We start from the raw sequence: 20770 nt of genomic DNA, 5'->3' as shown, positions 1-20770 counted from the left end.
ATCGTCGATAGTGGCTACAAAGTGGGTGGTGGGTGGGTTTTGAATTTCTTCATCGTCCGCATCCCAACCATCCTGGCCGTAATTCGGCCAGGGCTCTCCGGATAGCGAGAGATGCTTTAGCGAATTTAGGATATCGCCAAAGGGTGAGTATTGGAAGATGTCCACGGCGGTGAACTCCATGACCGGCGCCCAATCAGATTCGATTGGCAGGGGCGCGGGAGGTTCGGAGTCCGGCAGGGAGTCCGGCACCTCGCAGTCACGAGCTTTGCAAGGGACAAAGTTAGTGTTCGGCTCCATCGCCGTGGGAGTTGCAGCCCCCGAGGCGGTGTCCAGCCACCCGTCCTCGATCTGCGCAATCGGCTCCGGACTAAGGGTCGGAGCGGATTCATGTGCGGCCACCAAGGCACTGTCCGGCGGCAGAGTTAGATCATGCCCATCGCGACAGTGCGGCACGCTCGGCTGTGGCTCGGATCCATCGAAGATCAAGTCTCCGTGGATATCCGCCATGAAGTTTAAGCTTCCAAATCTGACCTGTCGGCCAGGGGCGTAGCTTTCGATCTGCTCCAGATGGCCAAGTGAATTAGCCCGCAGCGCGAAGCCGCCGAATACGAAGATCTGTCCGGGGAGAAAAATCTCACCCTGGACAGCGTTGTTGTTGATTGAAGGAGCCATCAAGCCTATCGGCGACGACACAGAGGAACTCTCAATGAAAGCACCAATGTCGGTGTCAAAACCGGCGGATCTCGGGTAGGGGGTCCCGAACTGTGCGTCTAGGCGGATGGTAATAGGAGACAAGGGACACGATGTTTTACCCAGGTTCGGGCCCTCTTGATGGAGGTAAAACCCTACGTCCTGCTCGATTAATATTGATAATGTGTATTACAAGAGTGGATCTACCACGAGATCAAGGAGGCTAAACCCTAGAAGCTAGCCTATGGTATGATTGTTGTAATGGAGGTTATGTCCTACGGACTAAAGCCCTCCGGTTTATATAGACACCGGAGAGGGCTAGGGTTACACAGAGTCGGTTACAATGGTAGGAGATCTACATATCTGTATTGCCAAGCTTGCCTTCTACGCCAAGGAAAGTCCCATCCGGACACGGGACGGAGTCTTCAATCTTGTATCTTCATAGTCTTGGAGTCCGGCGGACGATGATAGTCCGGCTGTCCGGACACCCCCTAGTCCAGGACTCCCTCAGTACACATCAATAACAAGTATATCACATATACCTTTGTTCACTTTGCCATCCTTCTTATCCGCCAAATACTTGGGAAAGTTCCTCTTCCAGTGTCCAGTCTGCTTGCAATAGAAGCACTCAGTTTCAGGCTTAGGTCCAGACTTGGGTTTCTTCTCTTGTGCAGCAACTTGCTTGCCGTTCTTTTTGAGGTTCCCCTTCTTCTTCCCTTTGCCCTTCTTCTTGAAACTGGTGGTATTGTTAACCATCAACACTTGATGCTCCTTCTTGATTTCTACCTCCGCGGCTTTTAGCATTGCGAAGAGCTCGGGAATAGTCTTGTTCATCCCTTGCATATTATAGTTCATCATGAAGCTCTTGTAGCTTGGTGGCAGTGATTGGAGAATTCTGTCAATGACACTATCATCAGGAAGATTAACTCCCACTTGAATCAAGTGATTATTATACCCAGACATTTTGAGTATATGTTCACTGACAGAACTATTCTCCTCCATCTTGCAGCTGTAGAACTTATTGGAGACTTCATATCTCTCAATCCGGGCATTTGCTTGAAATATTAACTTCAACTCCTGGAACATCTCATATGCTCCATGACGTTCAAAACGTCGTTGAAGACCCGGTTCTAAGCCATAAAGCATGGCACACTGAACTATCGAGTAGTCATCAACTTTGCTCTGCTAGACGTTCTTAACGTCGTCAGTTGCATCAGCAGCAGGCCTGGCACCCAGTAGTGCTTCCAGGACGTAACTTTTCTATGCAGCAATGAGGATAATCCTCAGGTTACGGACCCAGTCCGTGTAATTGCTACCATCATCTTTCAACTTTGCTTTCTCAAGGAACGCATTAAAATTCAACGGAACAACAGCACGAGCCATCTATCTACAAACAAACATAGACAAGCAAAATACTATCAGGTACTAAGTTCATGATAAATTTAAGTTCAATTAATCATATTACTTAAGAACTCCCACTTAGACAGACATCTCTCAAGTCATCTAAGTGATCACATGATCCAAATCAACTAAACCATGTCCTATCATCACGTGAGATGGAGTAGTTTCAATGGTGAACATCACTATGTTGATCATATCTACTATATGATTCACGTTCGACCTTTCGGTCTCCGTGTTCCGAGGCCATATCTGTACATGCTAGGCTCGTCAAGTATGACCTGAGTATTCCGCGTGTGCAACTGTTTTGCACCCGTTGTTTTTGAACGTAGAGCCTATCACACCCGATCATCACGTGGTGTCTCAGCACGAAGAACTTTCACAACGGTGCATACTCAGGGAGAACACTTCTTGATTACTAGTGAGAGATCATCTTAAAATGCTGCCGTCAATCAAAGCAAGATAAGATGCATAAAGGATAAACATCACATGCAATCAATATAAGTGATATGATATGGCCATCATCATCTTGTGCTTGTGATCTCCATCTTCGAAGCACCGTCATGATCACCATCATCACTGGCGCGACACCTTGATATCCATCGTAGCATCGTTGTCGTTACGCCATCTATTGCTTCTACGACTATCGCTACCGCTTAGTGATAAAGTAAAGCAATTACAGGGCGTTTGCATTTCATACAATAAAGCGACAACCATATGGCTCCTGCCAGTTGCCGATAACTTCGGTTACAAAACATGATCATCTCATACAATAAAATATAGCATCACATCTTGACCATATCACATCACAACATGCCCTGAAAAAACAAGTTAGACGTCCTCTACTTTGTTGTTGCAAATTTTACGTGGCTGCTACGGGCTTAGCAAGAACCGTTCTTACCTACGCATCAAAAACCACAACGATAGTTCGTCAAGTTAGTGTTGTTTTAACCTTCGCAAGGACCGGGCGTAGCCACACTCGATTCAGCTAAAGTGAGAGAGACAGATACCCGCCAGCCACCTTTAAGCATGAGTGCTCGTAACGGTGAAACCAGTCTCGCGTAAGCGTACGCGTAATGTCGGTCCGGGCCGCTTCATCTCACAATACCGCCGAACCAAAGTATGACATGCTGGTAAGCAGTATGACTTGTATCGCCCACAACTCACTTGTGTTCTACTCGTGCATATAACATCAACGCATAAAACCTAGGCTCGGCTGCCACTGTTGGGGAACGTAGTAATTTCAAAAAAATTCCTACGCACACGCAAGATCATGGTGATGGTATAGCAACGAGAGGGGAGAGTGTTGTCCACATACCCTCGTAGACCGTAAGCGGAAGCGTTAGCACAACGCGGTTTATGTAGTCGTACGTCTTCACGATCCGACCGATCCAAGCACCGAACGTACGGCACCTCCGAGTTCAGCACGCGTTCAGCTTGATGACGATCTCCGGGCTCCGATCCAGCAAAGCTCTGGAGATGAGTTTCGTCAGCACGACGGCGTGGTGACAATGATGATGTTCTACCGGCGCAGGGCTTCGCCTAAACTCCGCGACGATATGACCGAGGTGGAATATGGTGGAGGGGGGCACCGCACACGGCTAAGGGACGATCCGTAGATCAACTTGTGTGTCTATGGGGTGCCCCCCCCCCCGCCCCCGTATATAAAGGAGCCAGGGGGGAGGAGGCGGCCGGCCAAGGAGGGCGCGCCAAGGGGGGAGTCCTACTCCCACCGTGAGTAGGACTCCCTTCTTTCCTAGTTGGAATAGGAGAAAGGGGGAAAGAGGAGGAAGAGGGGAAGGAAGGGGGGGGGGCGCCGCCCCCCTTCCCTTGTCATATTCGGACTAGGAAGGGAAGGGGCACGCGGCCCCCTCCTGCCTCCTTCCCTCTTCTCCCTCGAGGCCCATGTAGGCCCAATAACCCCCCGGGGGGTTCCGGTAACCTCCCGGTACTCCGGTAAAATGCCGATTTCACCCGGAACGATTCCGATGTCCAAAGGCTTCCAATATATCGATATTTATGTCTCGACCATTTCGAGACTCCTATCACGTCCGTGATCACATCCGGGACTCCGAACAAACTTCGGTACATCAAAACTTATAAACTCATAATAAAACTGTCATCGTAACGTTAAGCGTGCGGACCCTATGGGTTCGAGAACTATGTAGACATGACCTAGAACTATTCTCGGTCAATAACCAATAGCGGAACCTGGATGCCCATATTGGTTCCTACATATTCTACGAAGATCTTTATCGGTCAAACCGCATAACAACATACGTTGTTCCCTTTGTCATCGGTATGTTACTTACCCGAGGTTTGATCGTCGGTATCCAATACCTAATTCAATCTCGTTATCGGCAAATCTCTTTACTCGTTCTGTAATGCATCATCCCGTAACCAACTCATTGGTCACATTGCTTGCAAGGCTTATAATGATGCGCATTACCGAGAGGGCCCAGAGATACCTCTCCGACAATCGGAGTGACAAAACCTAATCTCAAAATACGCCAACTCAACATGTACCTTCGGAGACACCTGTAGTACTCCTTTATAATCACCCAGTTACGTTGTGACGTTTGGTAGTACCCAAAGTGTTCCTCCGGTAAACGGGAGTTGCATAATTCTCATAGTTACAGGAACATGTATAAGTCATGAAGAAAGCAATAGCAGTATACTAAACGATCAAGTGCTAGGCTAACGGAATGGGTCATGTCAATCACATCATTCTTCTAATGATGTGATCCCACTAATCAAATGACAACACATGTCTATGGTTAGGAAACATAACCATCTTTGATTAATGAGCTAGTCAAGTAGAGGCATACTAGTGACTATATGTTTGTCTATGTATTCACACATGTATCATGTTTCCGGTTAATACAATTCTAGCATGAATAATAAACATTTATCATGATATGAGGAAATAAATAATAACTTTATTATTACCTCTAGGGCATATTTCCTTCAGTTATGTACAACTCTAGCATTGTGCTCAGGGAGGGGCAAGCGGGGTCTTGCATTTCAAAATTATTACAAGAAACTCTAGCATCATGCATTCATGTTCATACCAAATATCGCAGGGTGTCAAGATGATAAAAGAAAACTATGTATGCCTGGAAACCTTTTGCTGCCTATTACCTTCTCTCGTTCATGCTTGACTGCAGTCGTGTGACTCTGTTAGAGCAACTCTAGCAGACCCCACAAAAGGCCCCGACCCGTAAAATAACCGCCAAAATGCGGGTCGGCGCGGAAAATCCCGCCCGAACAGACTCCGCATCCGCGTCCGACCCGGGAAATTTTTTGCGGGGCGCAGCAAAAGATCTCCCCTGACTCTAATTTCATGGGGCGGGAGCACGACCCGAGCTCGGCCCCTATCCGCAACGTGATTTGGCGGGAGGGACATTTCCGCGCAGCCGTTCCCGCTCCTCCCACCCCCGACCACCATTGCTCCCGCCACCTCCCTCTCCTGTTCATCTTCCCCAGCGATCTATTGCCGCCATGGATGACACCTTGCCCTCCCCTGTCAACGTCAAGGTTGTGCCGCTCAATCCCCTCGAGCGGATCTCGTCGCCGGCCATGTTGGCCCCGCCGTCACCCAAGGCGCCATCGCGGCTGCCCGCAAGCGTCAGGGCAGCGTGCTCGTGCAGGACGGGAACCCGGCTGCCCCGTCGGCAGGGCCCGTGCTCTGGGCGCCAACGCGGCTTCCGGATGCCGGCCGGCGGCGGCGAAGGTCGCCAAGGTCACGGGCGCAAAGCGGAGGAAGATTTCGGCTACAAGGTGTCCGGCTACTTCATCCACTCCCTCCGGCCCGGAAATAGGTTCCCCGGCAATCCCGCTCAACGGTGCTGCTCCCACCGCAGGCGATGTGTTCGACGAAATGGGCGCAAGGTATGGCTCGGTCATCCTTTCACTCTTCGGTCATGGAAATATTCTTTGCTTTCGCGATTAGCTCGTGACTTGTTGCCATTCGCTATAGCGGTGGTTTGAACAATGCAACTGACGAGTTCATGAACTTGTTGGACACCAACGCCGTTGACATTGATGAGGCCCCATTCGCCGCATTTGAGTACAATGAAACGGAGGGAGGCATTGAAGGAGAATTGGAGGAGATCGATGAGTTGGCGTATGAGCAATCGCAAGCAAATAGTGGAAAAGCCAGAGATCGAAGAACTACACGATCTTGGAAGACCAAATCTTGATGAAGGCATGGAGTGTGGTATCTCTTGATGCATGCACAGGTACTTCTAACCGCCAAGAGGTATTGGCAAAGGATCGAAGATCAATACTTCCGCATGATGGCAAAGTATCCCAATAGGACTCCACGCACCTTTCGGTCGCTCCAAGGGCGTTGGGACGTGATCAAGCCCATTTGCAGCCGTTGGGCAGCTTGCTTGGAGCAAGTACGCAATGCACCTCCAAATGGAACCGTGGAGTCTGACTATGTGAGTTCATTTTACCTTTGTTCAAGTTGTGCAAATCACATTGCATCATTCAAAATGATTGCATCATATGAAACATTTGCATTGTTCAAATTGTGTAGGACAAATTTCCCAACATAGATACAAAGACATGGAGGCTTCAGAAGGCAAATTCTTCAAACTAGATCATTGTTGGGAGTTGCTCAAGAATTGTGACAAGTGGTCGTTGATAGAGAAAGAGTCCCCACCAAAGAGAGGTTCACTTACAATCATGGATGAAGATGAGGATGATGATGGCCCAAGGAACTTGAACAAGCCCGGTGCTGACAAGAAGACAAGGGAGAAGATCAAGAGAGAGCACGAAGCGTCGAGCTTGAGGGAGAAGATTGATGCCATGGTGCGATCAAATGAGATGATGCTTTTGAAGTCGTTGGAGATCAAGAAAGGATTGGCTGAGAAGAAGGCACGAGAGAAGCATGAGAAATGGGAGTTGCTCAAGGAAGAGAGGCTGCGCAAAGTGGCCATTAAGGAGAGAAGAGTGCGTGCCGCTGAGAACAAAGCCACGTCCATGTTGCTCGCTGAAGAGAACAAGATCATGTCAATGAACCGCAATGACATGGACGACCTCACCAAAGAATGGCATGATATGGCAAGAAGAGAAATTTTGAAGAGGAGAATGGTTGCGTCGGCCAGTGCGTGTTACAGTGCGGGAGGTGGATTCGGTGCAGGGTTTGGAGACAATGTCGCCGATGCGTTCAGTGCACCTATCCATGATTTCGCTGCCGGCATTGGCACAAGTGCCGGAGGTGGATTCAGTGGCTCCGATGATCTCCATGGACTCGATGGCGCGGAGTGAAGATCGACCAAGCTGATGCCGGACGTGGGCAATGCTTTTGCAAGACCTTTTGCGTTTGTCCTATCAAACTATGCTTTTATTTCGCACGCGAACTATGTTTTAGCGTTTGAATTTGAACTCATTTGTCTGAATTTGAACTCATTTTAGCTTCTTGGGGTTTTCGGTTTGCGGGTCGGCGTGGCGCTGCCCGAGCAGACCCCGCGTAGTCGACCCGTAAAAACGCATATTCGGTGAATAAGCCTTTTTACGGGTCCGTTTTGCGGGGTCTGGCTCTACCCTCGGCCGCGCCGGCCTGCATACGCCCTTTTCCGCGAACTGCAAAACACATATGCAGGTAAGAATTTTACGGGGTCTGCTAGAGATGCTCTTAGGGACTGGGTGCTTGGGTCCGGCAACGATGACGCTTATGCGTCGTTTTCTTCCTCAAGGCGTCTGTCACGCGAGCATCTATCCTACTATTTAGATTGCCATCATTAATAATTGTTCCTGTTGTTTGTGTAGTTGATATGTTGGTCGTATTTTTCTTTTGTAATAGTTTGGTCTTGCGCATCCTTGATGTCTTGAGTAACTCTTGAGATTGTGTTGATGCAGAGGTAGGATATAATTGATATCTTTTTTATATTAATATATCCCATTTATCACAAAAAAGGAGTGCAAACTCACTGATATTTCCTGTATTTGAGTTACACATTTTATGCAAACAACATATCAAACGGACAAAACATTGATACATAGTACTGCAAATACGGAAATTCAACTTTGCTCCCGAGAGCACATGCTCCTGAGCCCAAAAATAATTTTTCAAATGTCAAAAAAATCAAGACAAAAAATTTATGTGACCTTAGTCACATCCAAATGCTACCTGCAAATTTTGAGGCATAAAGGTTAAGCATTTTGGCCTGTGAAAAAAAAGACAAATTGAAGACCAAATGTCACCCCAGTTTTGTTTTTTTCACCGATGAAAGACTGTTGCCCAGTTTCGCATGAAATTTGTCAAGCATGCCTGCAGTACTGACACGGACATCGACAAAAAAATCAGATTTTTTTTATTTTCTTTTACATTTTTAAAAAAAAATTACTACTCATCTCGGAGCATATGCTCCCAAGGCAAATAAGCATATATTGTACAACCCACATGAATAGGGGTGGATAAACAAGTTGTTCGACTCGTTAAGCTCATGCTCGATGAGACTCAGCTTGTTAAGCTCATTAAGCTTAACGAGCAAAAAAGCATGTTCGGCTCCATTCGTTTAAATTTCATTAAGCTCACGAGCCCTTGTTAAGAGACAACCGTATTACAGCCTATGGGATAAGAGTGTGGGAGTAATATTTACGAAGGAATACGGTGACTATAGTAGGAGATAGGCTAGTTTGATGCCTCCTACGGGTTGGGATGTGTCGATTAAATTGAGTAGATGGGTTGAGATGCCACGAAATGTTGTCATGCAACATAAGAATGTGTGTTGTCCTGTACTAACAAGCTGCTTGTGAAACTCATTATTGAGTTTAACTAGCTCAGAATAATAATTTACTCTTTTCATTAAAAAGCAAGCTAGAGCTATCGAGAGCGCTCGTTAAGCTCGCGAACTACCAGTTTTTTTGGTTCAGCCCTACACATGAACACCAAAGGAAATGTGGTGACCCACCAATGCGCTAGGCAGTCTCTACTTCTTTCTATTGATTCTTGCCCTTTTGATGCAATCCTTGATTTTCTGACTGAACCTATTCAATCAAATATGCTCCGCTTGCCCCTCGAAAAAAATGCTCCGCTTGAATGAACAAAAGTCATGTTGGGCGGTTCTCCAAAAACGAAAAAAACTAGCCAGGCCACAACCACCTTTACTAGTACTCCCTCAGTTCCAAATTACTCGTCGGCGACTTCTCCTTGCTTGCTTGCTTGTCGGGGCAGATTACCTTCTTTTTTTAGACGGTAGCACGGATTACCTGGAGGAGCTCCTCCGGGTCTCCTCCGATGAGCCGGTATCCGTTTCAGCACTATGCATGATGACCAGTATAATCGGTGCTCAACACCAACATAGTGCCGCCAATCCAGCTAGTTAGCCACTCTAGCTTGCTGCTGGCTCAATTGTCAGCTCTTCCACTTGAGTTGGTTGCAAATAGCTCAGTTCTCCGGCTTGCTTGTCACTTTACTTTGCCCGGCAAGCGGCAAGCAGCTATGTACGTATGTGTCTCTTCCCGTTCGTACTGCATACGTGGTTAAGAAAAATAGTAGTACAACAATAATGCAAACAATTTATTCTGGACTTGCCTTCCATCGGCATATCTATCTACCCGAAGATCGATACTACTTCCTCCGTCCGAGAATATAAGACGTTTTTGTAAGTCATGTTAGCTTGCAAAAACGTCTTATATTGTGGGACTGAGGGAGTAGTAATTTAGTATAGTAGTAATTGCTTGCTTTCAGTGGGCTATGAAAATAGCTTCTGGCACCAGGACAAGTGTGCAATCGACAGCACAAGTAATGGCTCTGTTTCCCTTTCACCTCTCCTAGCAAAAAATTGGTTCTTCTACTGTATCCAAGATGCAAAATACCCATCAAAAGATAACAGTAACAATAGTAGAAGATTGTTCTGGATTGCCCTGATGATCCTCAGCTGTAGCGAAGGGAGATGTCCTCTGTAACTTGCGGTACCTCATGCCTCGAGGAGCATCAATTATCCAGATTTCTTCCTTTTCTGGGCCTGCAAAGTCATAATGCATTCATTGCTTATCTATTTGTACAAGGCACACAAGTATATGTCTTATCACGCAACGCACATGCTAAACTACCTTGTAAAAGAAACTAAACAGAATTCTAAGATAGATTTTCTTTGTTCACTAGCTGCGAGAAAAATGAATATTAAATTTAACTAATACAGTGGAAACTGAAGAAGAACCAAAACAAGTACCTCTTGAAGTTTTCGGAATACCGATGCTTCCAAATCGCTGAACCCAGTTCCATCAATGTTGCTTGTCCTCGGTTCAGGTGTTTGGGTTGACCTTGCCGGTAGCCCTCCCGATTCTTGAACAGAAGCAACAATCAATGGGACAGAGAAAACATTGTACACAGAATGGTTCTTCAGTGCAGTTTGCTGTAAAAAATCAAGAAGTGTTGGTTAGCCGCACAACAAAAACATATAATCAATTCCGACACATAGTACAGCTTGTTAAAGACCCACGAGGTGATATGATATGGAAATGGTACAAATGAAATCAAAATTGATGATTGAACCATAAACAGAGACAGCAAGACACCATGCATGATAAAACATAGGCACGCGGTTGCTTGCAAACTCCTATCTTGTAGTGGATCTGAAATTAGCTCAATTTTATCTGCTAGTTCAAGATCTACAAGACTTTTAATAAAGGTAGAAAAATTCTCCAGGACAAAAAAACAGTAGATAAACAAAACTTACTGCCGCCTCCTTGGAAGCCATGACAACAATTGCTGAACCCTTGCTCTTTGATTTCCTAGTCTTGATCACAATGTCTTCAACCGTGCCGAATTGCTTAAAGATCTCATCAAGCTTTGCTGCCGTGTAGTAATCTGCACCCCCTTCCCAAGAAACCTTCAAGATCTTACCCTTGTCCGTTTTTGGTCCGTTCTCTGGAGTTCCACCCTTCTTATCTCCATGTGCCTAAAAGGAGAAATAACCAAGTTGTGGTCAGTCAGTAGTAGTACCAACATAAAAGGTACTCCCTCCGTTCCAAATTACTCGTCTTAGATTCGTCTAGATATGGATGTATCTAGCACTAAAATGAGTCTAGATACATCTGTATCTAGACAAATCCAAGACAAGTAAATGGGAACGGAGGGAGTACAAATCAACAAATCTCTTGCATAACCTTAAGATTTTACTTTGAAGGCAAGTATTGCGGATGCATTTCTGGGGAATGACCTATCAGCATTGTACGCGGCAAGGATTACTCTATTTGTAGGTTAACACTTCTAAAAAAATCATCACCCACAGTATGAAAGTACTCCCTCCATTCACAAATATAAGATGTTTTAACCTTTTTCCCGAATCGGATGTATATAGACACGTTTTAGTGTGTTTATTCACTCATTTTAGTCCGTATGTAGTCCAACTGAAATATCTAAAACATCTTATATTTGTGAACGGTGGGAGTATATATTACTCTGTTTGTAGGTTATTATCCTCAATGCTACATCCAGTCACTTATATACTGTTCCGCCTTCCTCCGCAAGGCTACAATTGCAAACCCTATCCCCTCTGATCAACTATCACTCTTCAGTAATACTAATTCAGAAGTACGCAAGTTTTAGGGGCATTATTTTGGCTTATATTTACACCTAACGTCTAAAGCTCAACTTCGGGGCACTGATTACAAAACCACGAGGGTGAATATTAATTCAGAAGTACACTAGCTGGATGAGATCTTTAAGCAATTCGGCACGGTTGAAGAACTAGCTCAACTTCGCGTGCAAGAGGCAGGCAGCAAACTATAAGTGCAGCAAGAGCACAGCGCTATCAACCCTACATGAAGAAACATAGGAATTGAATAGATTCAAACAACAGAGAGACATTACTGGAGTCGAAGCAGAGCCAGAGACGCCGGACTTCTTGGCAGCGAAGAACTCATCGAGTTCGCGCTTGACGTCAGCAGCCTTCCGCTTATCCTCTCGCCTGGCCAGCTCGACGGGGTCGACAGCGGGGCCTCCGCCGGCGGCGAAGGCGCGCTCGCGCTCCTCTAGGTCGGACACGGCCTTCCGCCGCTTGACCCCGGTGGCGGCGGCGCGGGCAGCGACCTCGCGGCGGCCACGGAAGCGGGCGTCGAACTGTCGGCGGAGGGACTCGTCCCGGAGGAACTTGTATGAGCTGGCGAGGCTCTGGAAGTCAGCGGTGGCGTTGGGGTCGTCGGGGCGCTTGTCGGGGTGCCGGAGCCGCGACTGCGTCCGGTAGGCCTTCTCGATCTGCTCGACGCTCAGCGCCGCGCCTTCCTCGCCGGACGGCAGGCGGAGCACCTCGTAGTGGTCGACGTCGTCCCCCTCCTGCCCCATCGCCGCCATGGCGGAACCGGCCGCGATTCGGCGAAACAGGAGCGACCCTCAGATGCGGTAGCGTGCGACTACGAGGCGCTGCTCGGGTGGTTAGGGCAGGAGGTGCACACTAGCCGAGCGAGCCGAGGGTGGGCGGCCGCGGTCGAGGCTCCTTCGGCGGTGCAGGGATGCCGGCGAGACCAGGGCGGCGCGGCAAGGCGAGCCAAATCCCAGAACAGAGGAGGCTAACCCTAGAACGCTGGAGAGACCTGAGCGGGACGAGCGGGTGAAGAAACCGCGAAGTATCTCCAGGAGCGGCGCCGGGCCGGGTGGGGGAACGGGGGGGCAAGGATGGGAAGGCGGCGGTGGCGGAGACCCTCGGCGGCTGGATGCGGGGGGCGGGGGGCCGGTGCGTCAGGCTCGACCTGACGCCCGAAATATGAAGACGTCTGAAAGTGTTCAGACTTCAGAGTTCAGAAGCTACCTGCAAGTGTTCAAATATTCAGAACGTTTCGAACAGAGCAGGGATCAAGATGTGATATTGAGTGTGGTGTGATGAGCATCCACTGGTTTGGCCAAGCGCAGATGAAAGAGGTTTGGTGTTTCAAAATTATCATGAGAACGGCCTCACCTCATGCAAAGCCTATCTTGAGAGTGGCCGAACCTGCAATTCTGTATTGTGCTTCATATTGTGGACACTGGCTGTAATTCTGACAGAAATTAACAAATGTGACATATGTGCCAAAGATTGTCGGATGCTTCGTTTTTGGCTTTATCAGTTGCACATGCTATCACAACTAAATACTTTCCTTGAAACTGTAACTTGAACCTGATAACGTAGAGAGCATACTTTATTCAGACTAACATGCCTCGCGAAAAAAGAAACACAACCAATCGCAAGGCGCAGTGAAGCGTGCATGTCCCTCTAATTCATGTCCTTTTGCTATGAACTACCTTCTGATTCATGTCCTTCTTCTCCTTAAAAAAAACAAATTGAACAACCTTCTATAATACGCAATTTGCGTACTCTTGAAAAAAAAGTCATTTTTGCTATGGATGTTGTAAATTTAATTGGATATGAATCTTGCAGTCTTTTGCTATGAAATGTTACAGTTCCTAAGAGTTACTAGAATTTTTCTATGAGTATATTAGAATTTCAGGATGCAAGGGTCTATGTTCCATTCTTATCTTTCCCAGTCCCATCTCATCTTTGTCTGGTGGTGGACGTAAATCAGAGGGTCTTTTTTACTGATGGGCACATATGGCATAGAGCGTTGCTATACACACGATCCTTTTCAGCCGATGTTCGCATGATGTGGCAAATCCAACCATCCATGGGTATAACAAAGCAAAGCTTGCCCATCAGATTGTCCATCGTCTCAACGTCGGGCATTTAGTATCGTGCGTCCAGTAGTTCCGTATGGCATACTCGTTGGCTTTCGATGCTCAATGATGACGCTTCGTGCGCACCACATGACATATGAGTCATTTTTCTTTTGTCTTAAATTTAGGTTTTGGTTCACCAAAATTTATACTTGGCAACAAATTTGGATCCGCTGATGATTAGAAAACACATTATAAGATAGAAACTAATATGCGAACCAACTTGTGGTTGAATGGTTAGAGGGACAGTGGTATCTCCGGCCCACCAGGGTTCAAGTCTACGGTGACTACGTAAATTTTAAAATGACATGCTGGCTCAGTCTCTCGGAGGTGCTCATAAGGGTAGGGTGTGCGTGTGTGCGTTCATAGGGGTGAATGTATGCGCGTATGCATGAGCGCTTGCGTCTGTACAGATGTTCGAAAAAGATAGAAACTGATATATCATCTAGGTTTTGAAATAATAACTTGGACCTTGATGTCCTTTCCAATCGTTCGCGGGTGATTTTGTATCCTATCCGATTATGTATATGCTACAAACTCTCTCAATATTTGTATTGTGATTATTACATAACCGGATAGGATGAGGAGTGCTTATGTGTTCAATGAAACAGTTTTGGTCCGAGTCATTCTTTTGCAAAACTAGCTATATGAGCAATTTTGCACCACTCTGAATATCTCGATTGAGGCTCTAAATGACATATATTTGGGTACACATGGAGATAGACTGGATATGTGCGACGAGATCAACGATTGATGGTCTAGACATATAGAGGCGAGATGGGACAACAACGGCGTAACCAACAAAATCTTCACAATGGTATAGATGCTAGGTGATAAGGATGAAATGCGATGTTAATAATATGCTGCCATAGATGATATGTGACAAATAGAGACTATGCGATGATATGCAGCATGTGTTTGTATGTGTTGATATGCAATGTTAACGTTGACACTATGCTTGTATGTTTTGATATGCACTATTTATACCATGCTTGCCTGTGATAATGTGCATGTCTTACATATGATATCATTTGTTATGTCCATGTACATATGGGTACGAGGCAGTGCAACCCTCACTGCCAAAGCCACCACCAATCATCACAGACAGGTCGAAGTGTGACGATCGATCACTGCCCACCAACCCTTGGTTGCCCGCAACAATTATCACTAATTGGTCAACCTATTAGTGATGTTGGTCATTATTAATAGGTCGATCGACCAGCCAATGATATCTAAATATGGCCTTTCTCTGGGTAGCCAAGTTTTTTGTTAGGCCTGCGGAAGCCCCGGGTATCGAATGTTTAGCCCGAGCTTGGCCCATATCCTGAACATTTACTGGAACACAAAGTTGAGCCCATCCACACACTAAAGCCAAAGCCAGAGGCATGACCCGAAGTTGGACGATAGTGACAAAGTCAACATAATAATCAAAATGACATAACATTCATCAAGCCTGATTTAGATAAAATAACGTCACCATAAATTCAACGATCATATATTACATAGCCACATAAAACGTACGAGAATCTTATCTTTGCGAAAATAACGTAGAATAATCCTCACAGGATACAATTAAAGGAGAGGTTATAATAAAATGTGATAAAGGAAAAAAAAACAATAGCGACGTCGGTAATATTTTGTCGCAAAACTTGTTCTATCTTAACCATTAGATCAATATATATCTGGTTGCAAAGATTGTGTGAACATAGTTTTTCTAACACATCAGTCTGTTTTTTTTAAGGATCGCACTAGTCTAGGCTTAATTATGTACCTTAAAACATTTTGAATGACTAAAAGTTGTTCACCTCTTCCTCGAGTCGTAGTTTAGACAGATAAGTTGCTTATAATGGAATTTGTATTCAAGTTTTATATCTTACACGGGCGTTTGTAATTTTTTGGATTTGTTTCAGATTTTTATGTTCAGTGGGAGACAATGTACATGTTGACCACAAGATATGTGTGGTGATTTTGCATCTATTGTAAACAACGAACTGAGCGTAATTGCAATGTTCAAGTCTTAGGCTTAGCATTGTGGTCACATTTCTCTGAATTTATTTCAGTTCTTTCGGTGATGTACGTTCAGTGCGAGGAGACATCCCCGTCGACTTCAAAGTCGTTTGTGGCAACTTTGTCAATCTTAAGATGAACTCAGTCTCTAGGAGCCTTCATAGGGTGAGTGTATGAACTAGTAACAAATAATTTGTTCAAAAATTTAAAAAGTCACAAAAGAAAACTTTTATTTATGGGATTTCCGGAAGGGACAAAGAAAAAGTATTTTAAGTTGAAAAAAAAAGAAAAGATTGTTGGAAGAAAAACTGACGCCGTTGCTAATCGGCAGTGGCGTTGTTAACACGCAGCTCAGGCGATGACCCTACACGCCAGGGCCTCGCCCATCACGCTTCCAGTGGGCCCCACTTCTGTGGCGGCGCCTCCCCCTCCGTGGTACACAAAAACCCTAGCGCACTGCCCTTTTACGGCCGCCCCCTCCTCTCGACCGACCTCCCAAAACTTCCCTAGGCGTCTCTCTTCGTCCCTCCCCCTCCCGCCGCCGCGTCGACTCGGAAGTAGCAAGCGCGCCGCGGCCCAACCCTTCCGATGGCGGACAAGGAGCCCGTCGTGGAGCGCCCCGTCGCGGAGGAGGAAGGCGAGGACTCCGCTGCCGCGGCCGCCGCCGGCGAGGAGGAGGACACCGGTGCCCAGGTCGCCCCCATCGTGCGGCTCGAGGAGGTCGCCGTCACCACCGGCGAGGAGGACGAGGACTCTCTCCTCGACATGTAAGCTCCCCCGCGTCCCCCTAGGTCTGCTCGTTTCCGCTCGATCTGGCGCTGATTTTGGGATTGGTTCGTGCGGCGATGCGCAGGAAGGCGAAGCTATACAGGTTCGACAAGGATGGGAACCAGTGGAAGGAGAGGGGCACGGGCACCGTCAAGCTGCTCAAGCATAAGGAGAACGGCAAGGTCCGCCTTGTTATGCGCCAGGCCAAGACACTTAAGATCTGCGCCAACCACCTAGGTTTGTGGTTGTTTCCTCAGATTTTTGCCCCTTTATTTCCGATCGCTCAGCTGCTTCAAGTAGACTCATGACAGGATCTCGTCTCACGGTTATGGCCCTGATCCTCTCTGTGTGCAGTGATCTCGACCACGAAGATGCAGGAACACGCCGGCAGCGACAAGTCCTGTGTCTGGCACGCGGCAGACTTTGCTGACGGAGAGCTTAAGGATGAGATGTTTGCCATCCGGTTTGGCACCGTGGAGAGTGAGTTCTCAACTCTATTTCCGCGTGGGTGTCTTGCGTGGTTGACTTGGTTGGATAACATGCTAGATCACCCTGTTTGTAGCATTAGTATTTAGTAGTTTCTTCTGTATGCTTTGTGAGACACTAGTGAAACATGACCTGGTTACATTCTATAGCTGAACGTTGTGTTTTGTCTTGAGCACGTGGATTTTTCTTTTAGCAATTTAGTATTTACGAGGCTCAGTGAATCATCAGCAATACAACATATTTAGGGTGTGTGTTGGCACTCTTTATCAGAAATTACATCTTAAGCATGTGATCTTGTAGTAATCTACTATTTGGGATAAAGGATCATAAAAAATACCTTTCATAATTGGGGGTAGGTGGATTGGGTATAATAAGAGTAACGTTCCAAGAGGCAAGGCCGTTACTTGTCATAGTGAAGGTGACACGATCACAACCTATCATTGTTTTCATGTGACTCTTGATGTTTGTGAATCTGTAACATTCAAGGTACTTCTAAATTTAAGTTGTAAGTTGTAACTTCTTAGCTATATCATAATATCATGTCTCGACTTTACGGTTTTGCTGTAGATCCACATGGAAGTTATTTTTGCTGCTTTGTTTATGTTAGTGGTCACAGGGATCCTCTCTAATTGACATTTTTAATTCCAGTTGCCGAGTATTTGTACATTAATTAAGGTATTTCCAGTGGCAAAGTATGATTGATATTTGTAGCTTCAAAATTGCACCTTTTTTTGCGGCCTTGTGGTTGCTACAATCAAGATCTGGTTGTAACCTGTTACAACTTTTTAGGGATTTTAAGTTGCAAACTTGGTAGTTTCATAGGTTCCTGACATGATTTGGAATAATGCACTGTCCCAGTTCTTTTGTTTCGTGTCGTTTTCCCCACTAGTAGCCATGCCTGATTTGTGATAAAAATGGTGTATGCTAGCTCTGCGCCTCTGCCACACACATTAGTCTTTGTTTTTAGTCATGCTCAATGCAGCATTTTGAGTGTGATTCTGTGAAGTACTATAATTAGGCATATAATGTCTTGTTTAACCTATTGACTTGCTCAGTATTTATTGTGTAGTATTTCTTATTTCATCCAAGTAGCAGCTGCGTATTAGATATATAAATGTTCTGTTGCTACTTATGGCTGTCGTTCAATCTTATCTTTAGCTATAACATCTCCTGCAAATCTCCCTGATACCCTGTTCAAGTAGTCATGTTTAAGCTGCATAGGGAGCCTTTGGATCATTAGCTCACCTAGTTAGGCTAGGCTCCACTGGCCTGTTTGAGCTATACCCTACCCAGGCAGAGCTACTTGTTTGATATGTGGTTAGCTAATCGAACCTGAGCATATTCAAGCAGCAGTATCTACGCCCACTAGCAGGACAACAGTTTAACTCTGCATTTTTCTCTGTTATTGCCGTCAGAAGAGAGCTGCATAGGCTCTCCCAGTGGAGTAAAAGATTTTCTAGCCCAGAATTGCTTGGCAAAATTAACTTTCCTCTACCAAACACCCAGGGTTAGCATTAACGTTTAGGAACTAAACACACCTGCAGTGTTTTCCATGTGTTGCCCCAGTCAACCAGAGGTCAACTGAAAGTTGTGCAATTTCATTTTCTCTATGCCACCATAGTGGTAGTGCGCTGATGCTCCATATTTATGTTCTACTAAGTGCAGACTTTGAAACTAGTTGAATGTCTCTGCTAATGACTCCCTTATCTATTTTTTAGATTGCAAGAAGTTTAAGGACTTGGTTGACGAGATCGCTGAGTCGCTTGCAAAGAATGAAGGCGGTGAAAGCGAAGAAGGTTCTTCCGCAGCTGGACTGCTGGAGAAACTTAGTGTAAGCGAAAGCAAACCTGAGGAAAGTGCAGCTAAGGAGGAATCAACTGATGCTAGCAAGGAGACAGAAACCAAAGTCGCGACAGCCCCCTCAGAGTAGTGGGCAGAGCAACGCCCGTCACAATGTTACTGCTGAGCATTGCTCGGTGGCAAGAGTCAGTTTGTTGGTCCTTCCTGTCGACGGAAGTTGGTAGTCGTTGACGATGAAATATGCTGAGAACTTTTTGAGACAGTCAGAAGGTGTCTTGAGCAGAGTCCATCTTCACCCCGCTGGGTGTTCACGCGTCTGAGTATTTATTGTTATGTAAAATATCTGCTCGCATGGCTTTTGGATGGTGTTGTCTTGCTTTTGTCAAGAACTCGAACATTTTGGGTTTGAATTGTGGGTATTTGAGTTGCATGTGCCGGTTATGGATTTTATACAATTATAAATCATTTGCTATATCATTTTTACACATTTGATATGCCAGTTCCTTATTCGTTTGTTTTTCTTACATGTGAGAAGCCGCTCCTTATCGTTGGTGTGCAGCTATCATGCGCCTGTTACAAAGTATGAAGTCAGTAGATTTGCATACGTTAGAGCTGAGACTGTACAAAAGAAAACTTAGTTGCGTAATCTTGACGGAGCATATTTGGTGCCAGTTTATATTATTTTTACTTTTATTTGAGGGAGTTTATATTGTTATGGCAAGTATCAGATCATCTACAACCGGACCCTTTGACCCTCCACCTATACGTTCGGTAGATGACCGGCATCTACGGGTCATGAAAACATGGACAAAAAAGTTCCATTCCAAATCTCTAAGGCGATCTAGGGTTTCTGGCGGCGGCCATAGCTATGCCGCCGATCCTCACCCTGTGGTCCGTTCTCCACTGGTTGTCTGCGCCCCCCCCCCCCGCCCCCAATCCCATCCACCAAAAGCCTTCCGCGTGTAGCTAGGGCACGTGATCGTACACCACAAAAACCTAGTTTCTTTCCCGAGATCGACTTCGGGGATCGGGGATGGAAAAGGTGGAGGTTCTGTTGAAGGATCTGCGCTTGTCGGAGAAGGAGAAGAAGGGGATCAAGATCGAATGGACTGGATCGGGTAAGGCAGGGGTGGTGGAACCACAAGCCCTGGCGAAGTTGCTTTCGGAGAAGCCGGTGTTCGCATAGGCTATGGCGGAAACTCTAGGCCGGATCTGGTGCCCTATCAAGGGGGTGGAATGCAAGGAGGTGGGGGGGAATATTTTTCACTTTACCTTTGGACAGGAATCGGGGAAGAGGATGGCGTTGGAGGGAGGCCCTTGGGAATTTGGAAATGACCTACTGGTGATGGAGGACTTTGTGCCATGAAAACGCATTGAGGATTACAGCTTCGACACTATCCCGATCTGGGTGCTTGTGCTTCGTTTGCCGTTGGGGCTGATGACTCGAGAAATGGGGGAAACCATTGGAGCTGAGATTGGTGAGGTCCTGGATGTAGACACTCAGGCAAACGGGGGAGCAGTGGGCAAATATTTACGAGTGAAGGTGAGGATGAACATCAAAGCTCCTCTCATGAGGGGTTTCATGTTGGAGGAGGAGGTAGAGGAGGGAAACCGGGTAAGGAATGAGAGGGAGGCGGAGGTGGAGGAGGACCAGAACTGGTGCCCATTTGAATATGAATATCTCCCGGACTTCTGCTATAAGTGTGGGACACTTGGCCATGTGGACAAAATGTGCAGGATGAAGTTAAAGAGGGGTGAGCGGAGGCAGTTCGGCCCATGGCTGCGTGCTTCCATGGACAAGAGGAGAACGAGGCCGCGATCTATTTCGTCGGGGAGAGGCCAGGGGTCACGTAGCTCTGGTTCGTGGAGAGGGAAATCGTTATCAGGGAGTGATGCACTGTCTTGGAGGAAAAAAGGCACTAGTTGGGCGGACATGGCAGAGGAGGAGGAGAGGGACCA

The 20770-nt window shown here is 46.4% G+C and overlaps 2 protein-coding genes across 2 annotated transcripts; one reads left to right on the top strand and one right to left on the bottom strand.

Annotated features, from left to right (window-relative positions):
- Window positions 1-9760: 9760 nt before the first annotated feature.
- LOC119340138 (pre-mRNA-splicing factor cwf23-like) lies at window positions 9761-12758 on the bottom strand. The gene is made up of 4 exons (XM_037612041.1): window positions 11918-12758; window positions 10782-11003; window positions 10275-10457; window positions 9761-10067 (listed from the first exon to the last, which is right to left on the bottom strand). Exons 1-4 carry the CDS (start codon window positions 12395-12397, stop codon window positions 10041-10043), a joined length of 912 nt encoding a protein of 303 aa, XP_037467938.1. The 5' UTR covers window positions 12398-12758; the 3' UTR covers window positions 9761-10040.
- Window positions 12759-16217: 3459 nt separating this feature from the next.
- On the top strand, window positions 16218-19283 carry LOC119340131 (ran-binding protein 1 homolog c-like). The gene is made up of 4 exons (XM_037612038.1): window positions 16218-16524; window positions 16611-16762; window positions 16880-17005; window positions 18730-19283. The coding sequence occupies exons 1-4, from the start codon at window positions 16346-16348 to the stop codon at window positions 18939-18941; spliced, it is 669 nt and encodes a 222-aa protein (XP_037467935.1). The 5' UTR covers window positions 16218-16345; the 3' UTR covers window positions 18942-19283.
- Window positions 19284-20770: the final 1487 nt, after the last annotated feature.

The sequence above is a fragment of the Triticum dicoccoides genome, chromosome 1B (assembly GCF_002162155.2).
Source record: "Triticum dicoccoides isolate Atlit2015 ecotype Zavitan chromosome 1B, WEW_v2.0, whole genome shotgun sequence".
Taxonomy (NCBI): domain Eukaryota; kingdom Viridiplantae; phylum Streptophyta; class Magnoliopsida; order Poales; family Poaceae; genus Triticum; species Triticum dicoccoides.
Note: the sequence above shows the minus strand (reverse complement) of the source record. Positions and strands in the feature narration are given on the sequence as shown.

Excerpts from the sequence above, each read along its gene's own strand:
- LOC119340138 (XM_037612041.1), bottom strand. The coding sequence starts at position 12,397 with ATGGCGGCGATGGGGCAGGAGGGGGACGACGTCGACCACTACGAGGTG. Across the intron at positions 10,458-10,781 it reads TGGCTTCCAAGGAGGCGGCA|CAAACTGCACTGAAGAACCA; the intron begins GTAAGTTTTGTT and ends GATTTTTTACAG. Across the intron at positions 10,068-10,274 it reads TATTCCGAAAACTTCAAGAG|GCCCAGAAAAGGAAGAAATC; the intron begins GTACTTGTTTTG and ends ATGACTTTGCAG.
- LOC119340131 (XM_037612038.1), top strand. The coding sequence starts at position 16,346 with ATGGCGGACAAGGAGCCCGTCGTGGAGCGCCCCGTCGCGGAGGAGGAA. Across the intron at positions 16,763-16,879 it reads GATCTGCGCCAACCACCTAG|TGATCTCGACCACGAAGATG; the intron begins GTTTGTGGTTGT and ends CTCTGTGTGCAG. Across the intron at positions 17,006-18,729 it reads CCGGTTTGGCACCGTGGAGA|ATTGCAAGAAGTTTAAGGAC; the intron begins GTGAGTTCTCAA and ends TCTATTTTTTAG.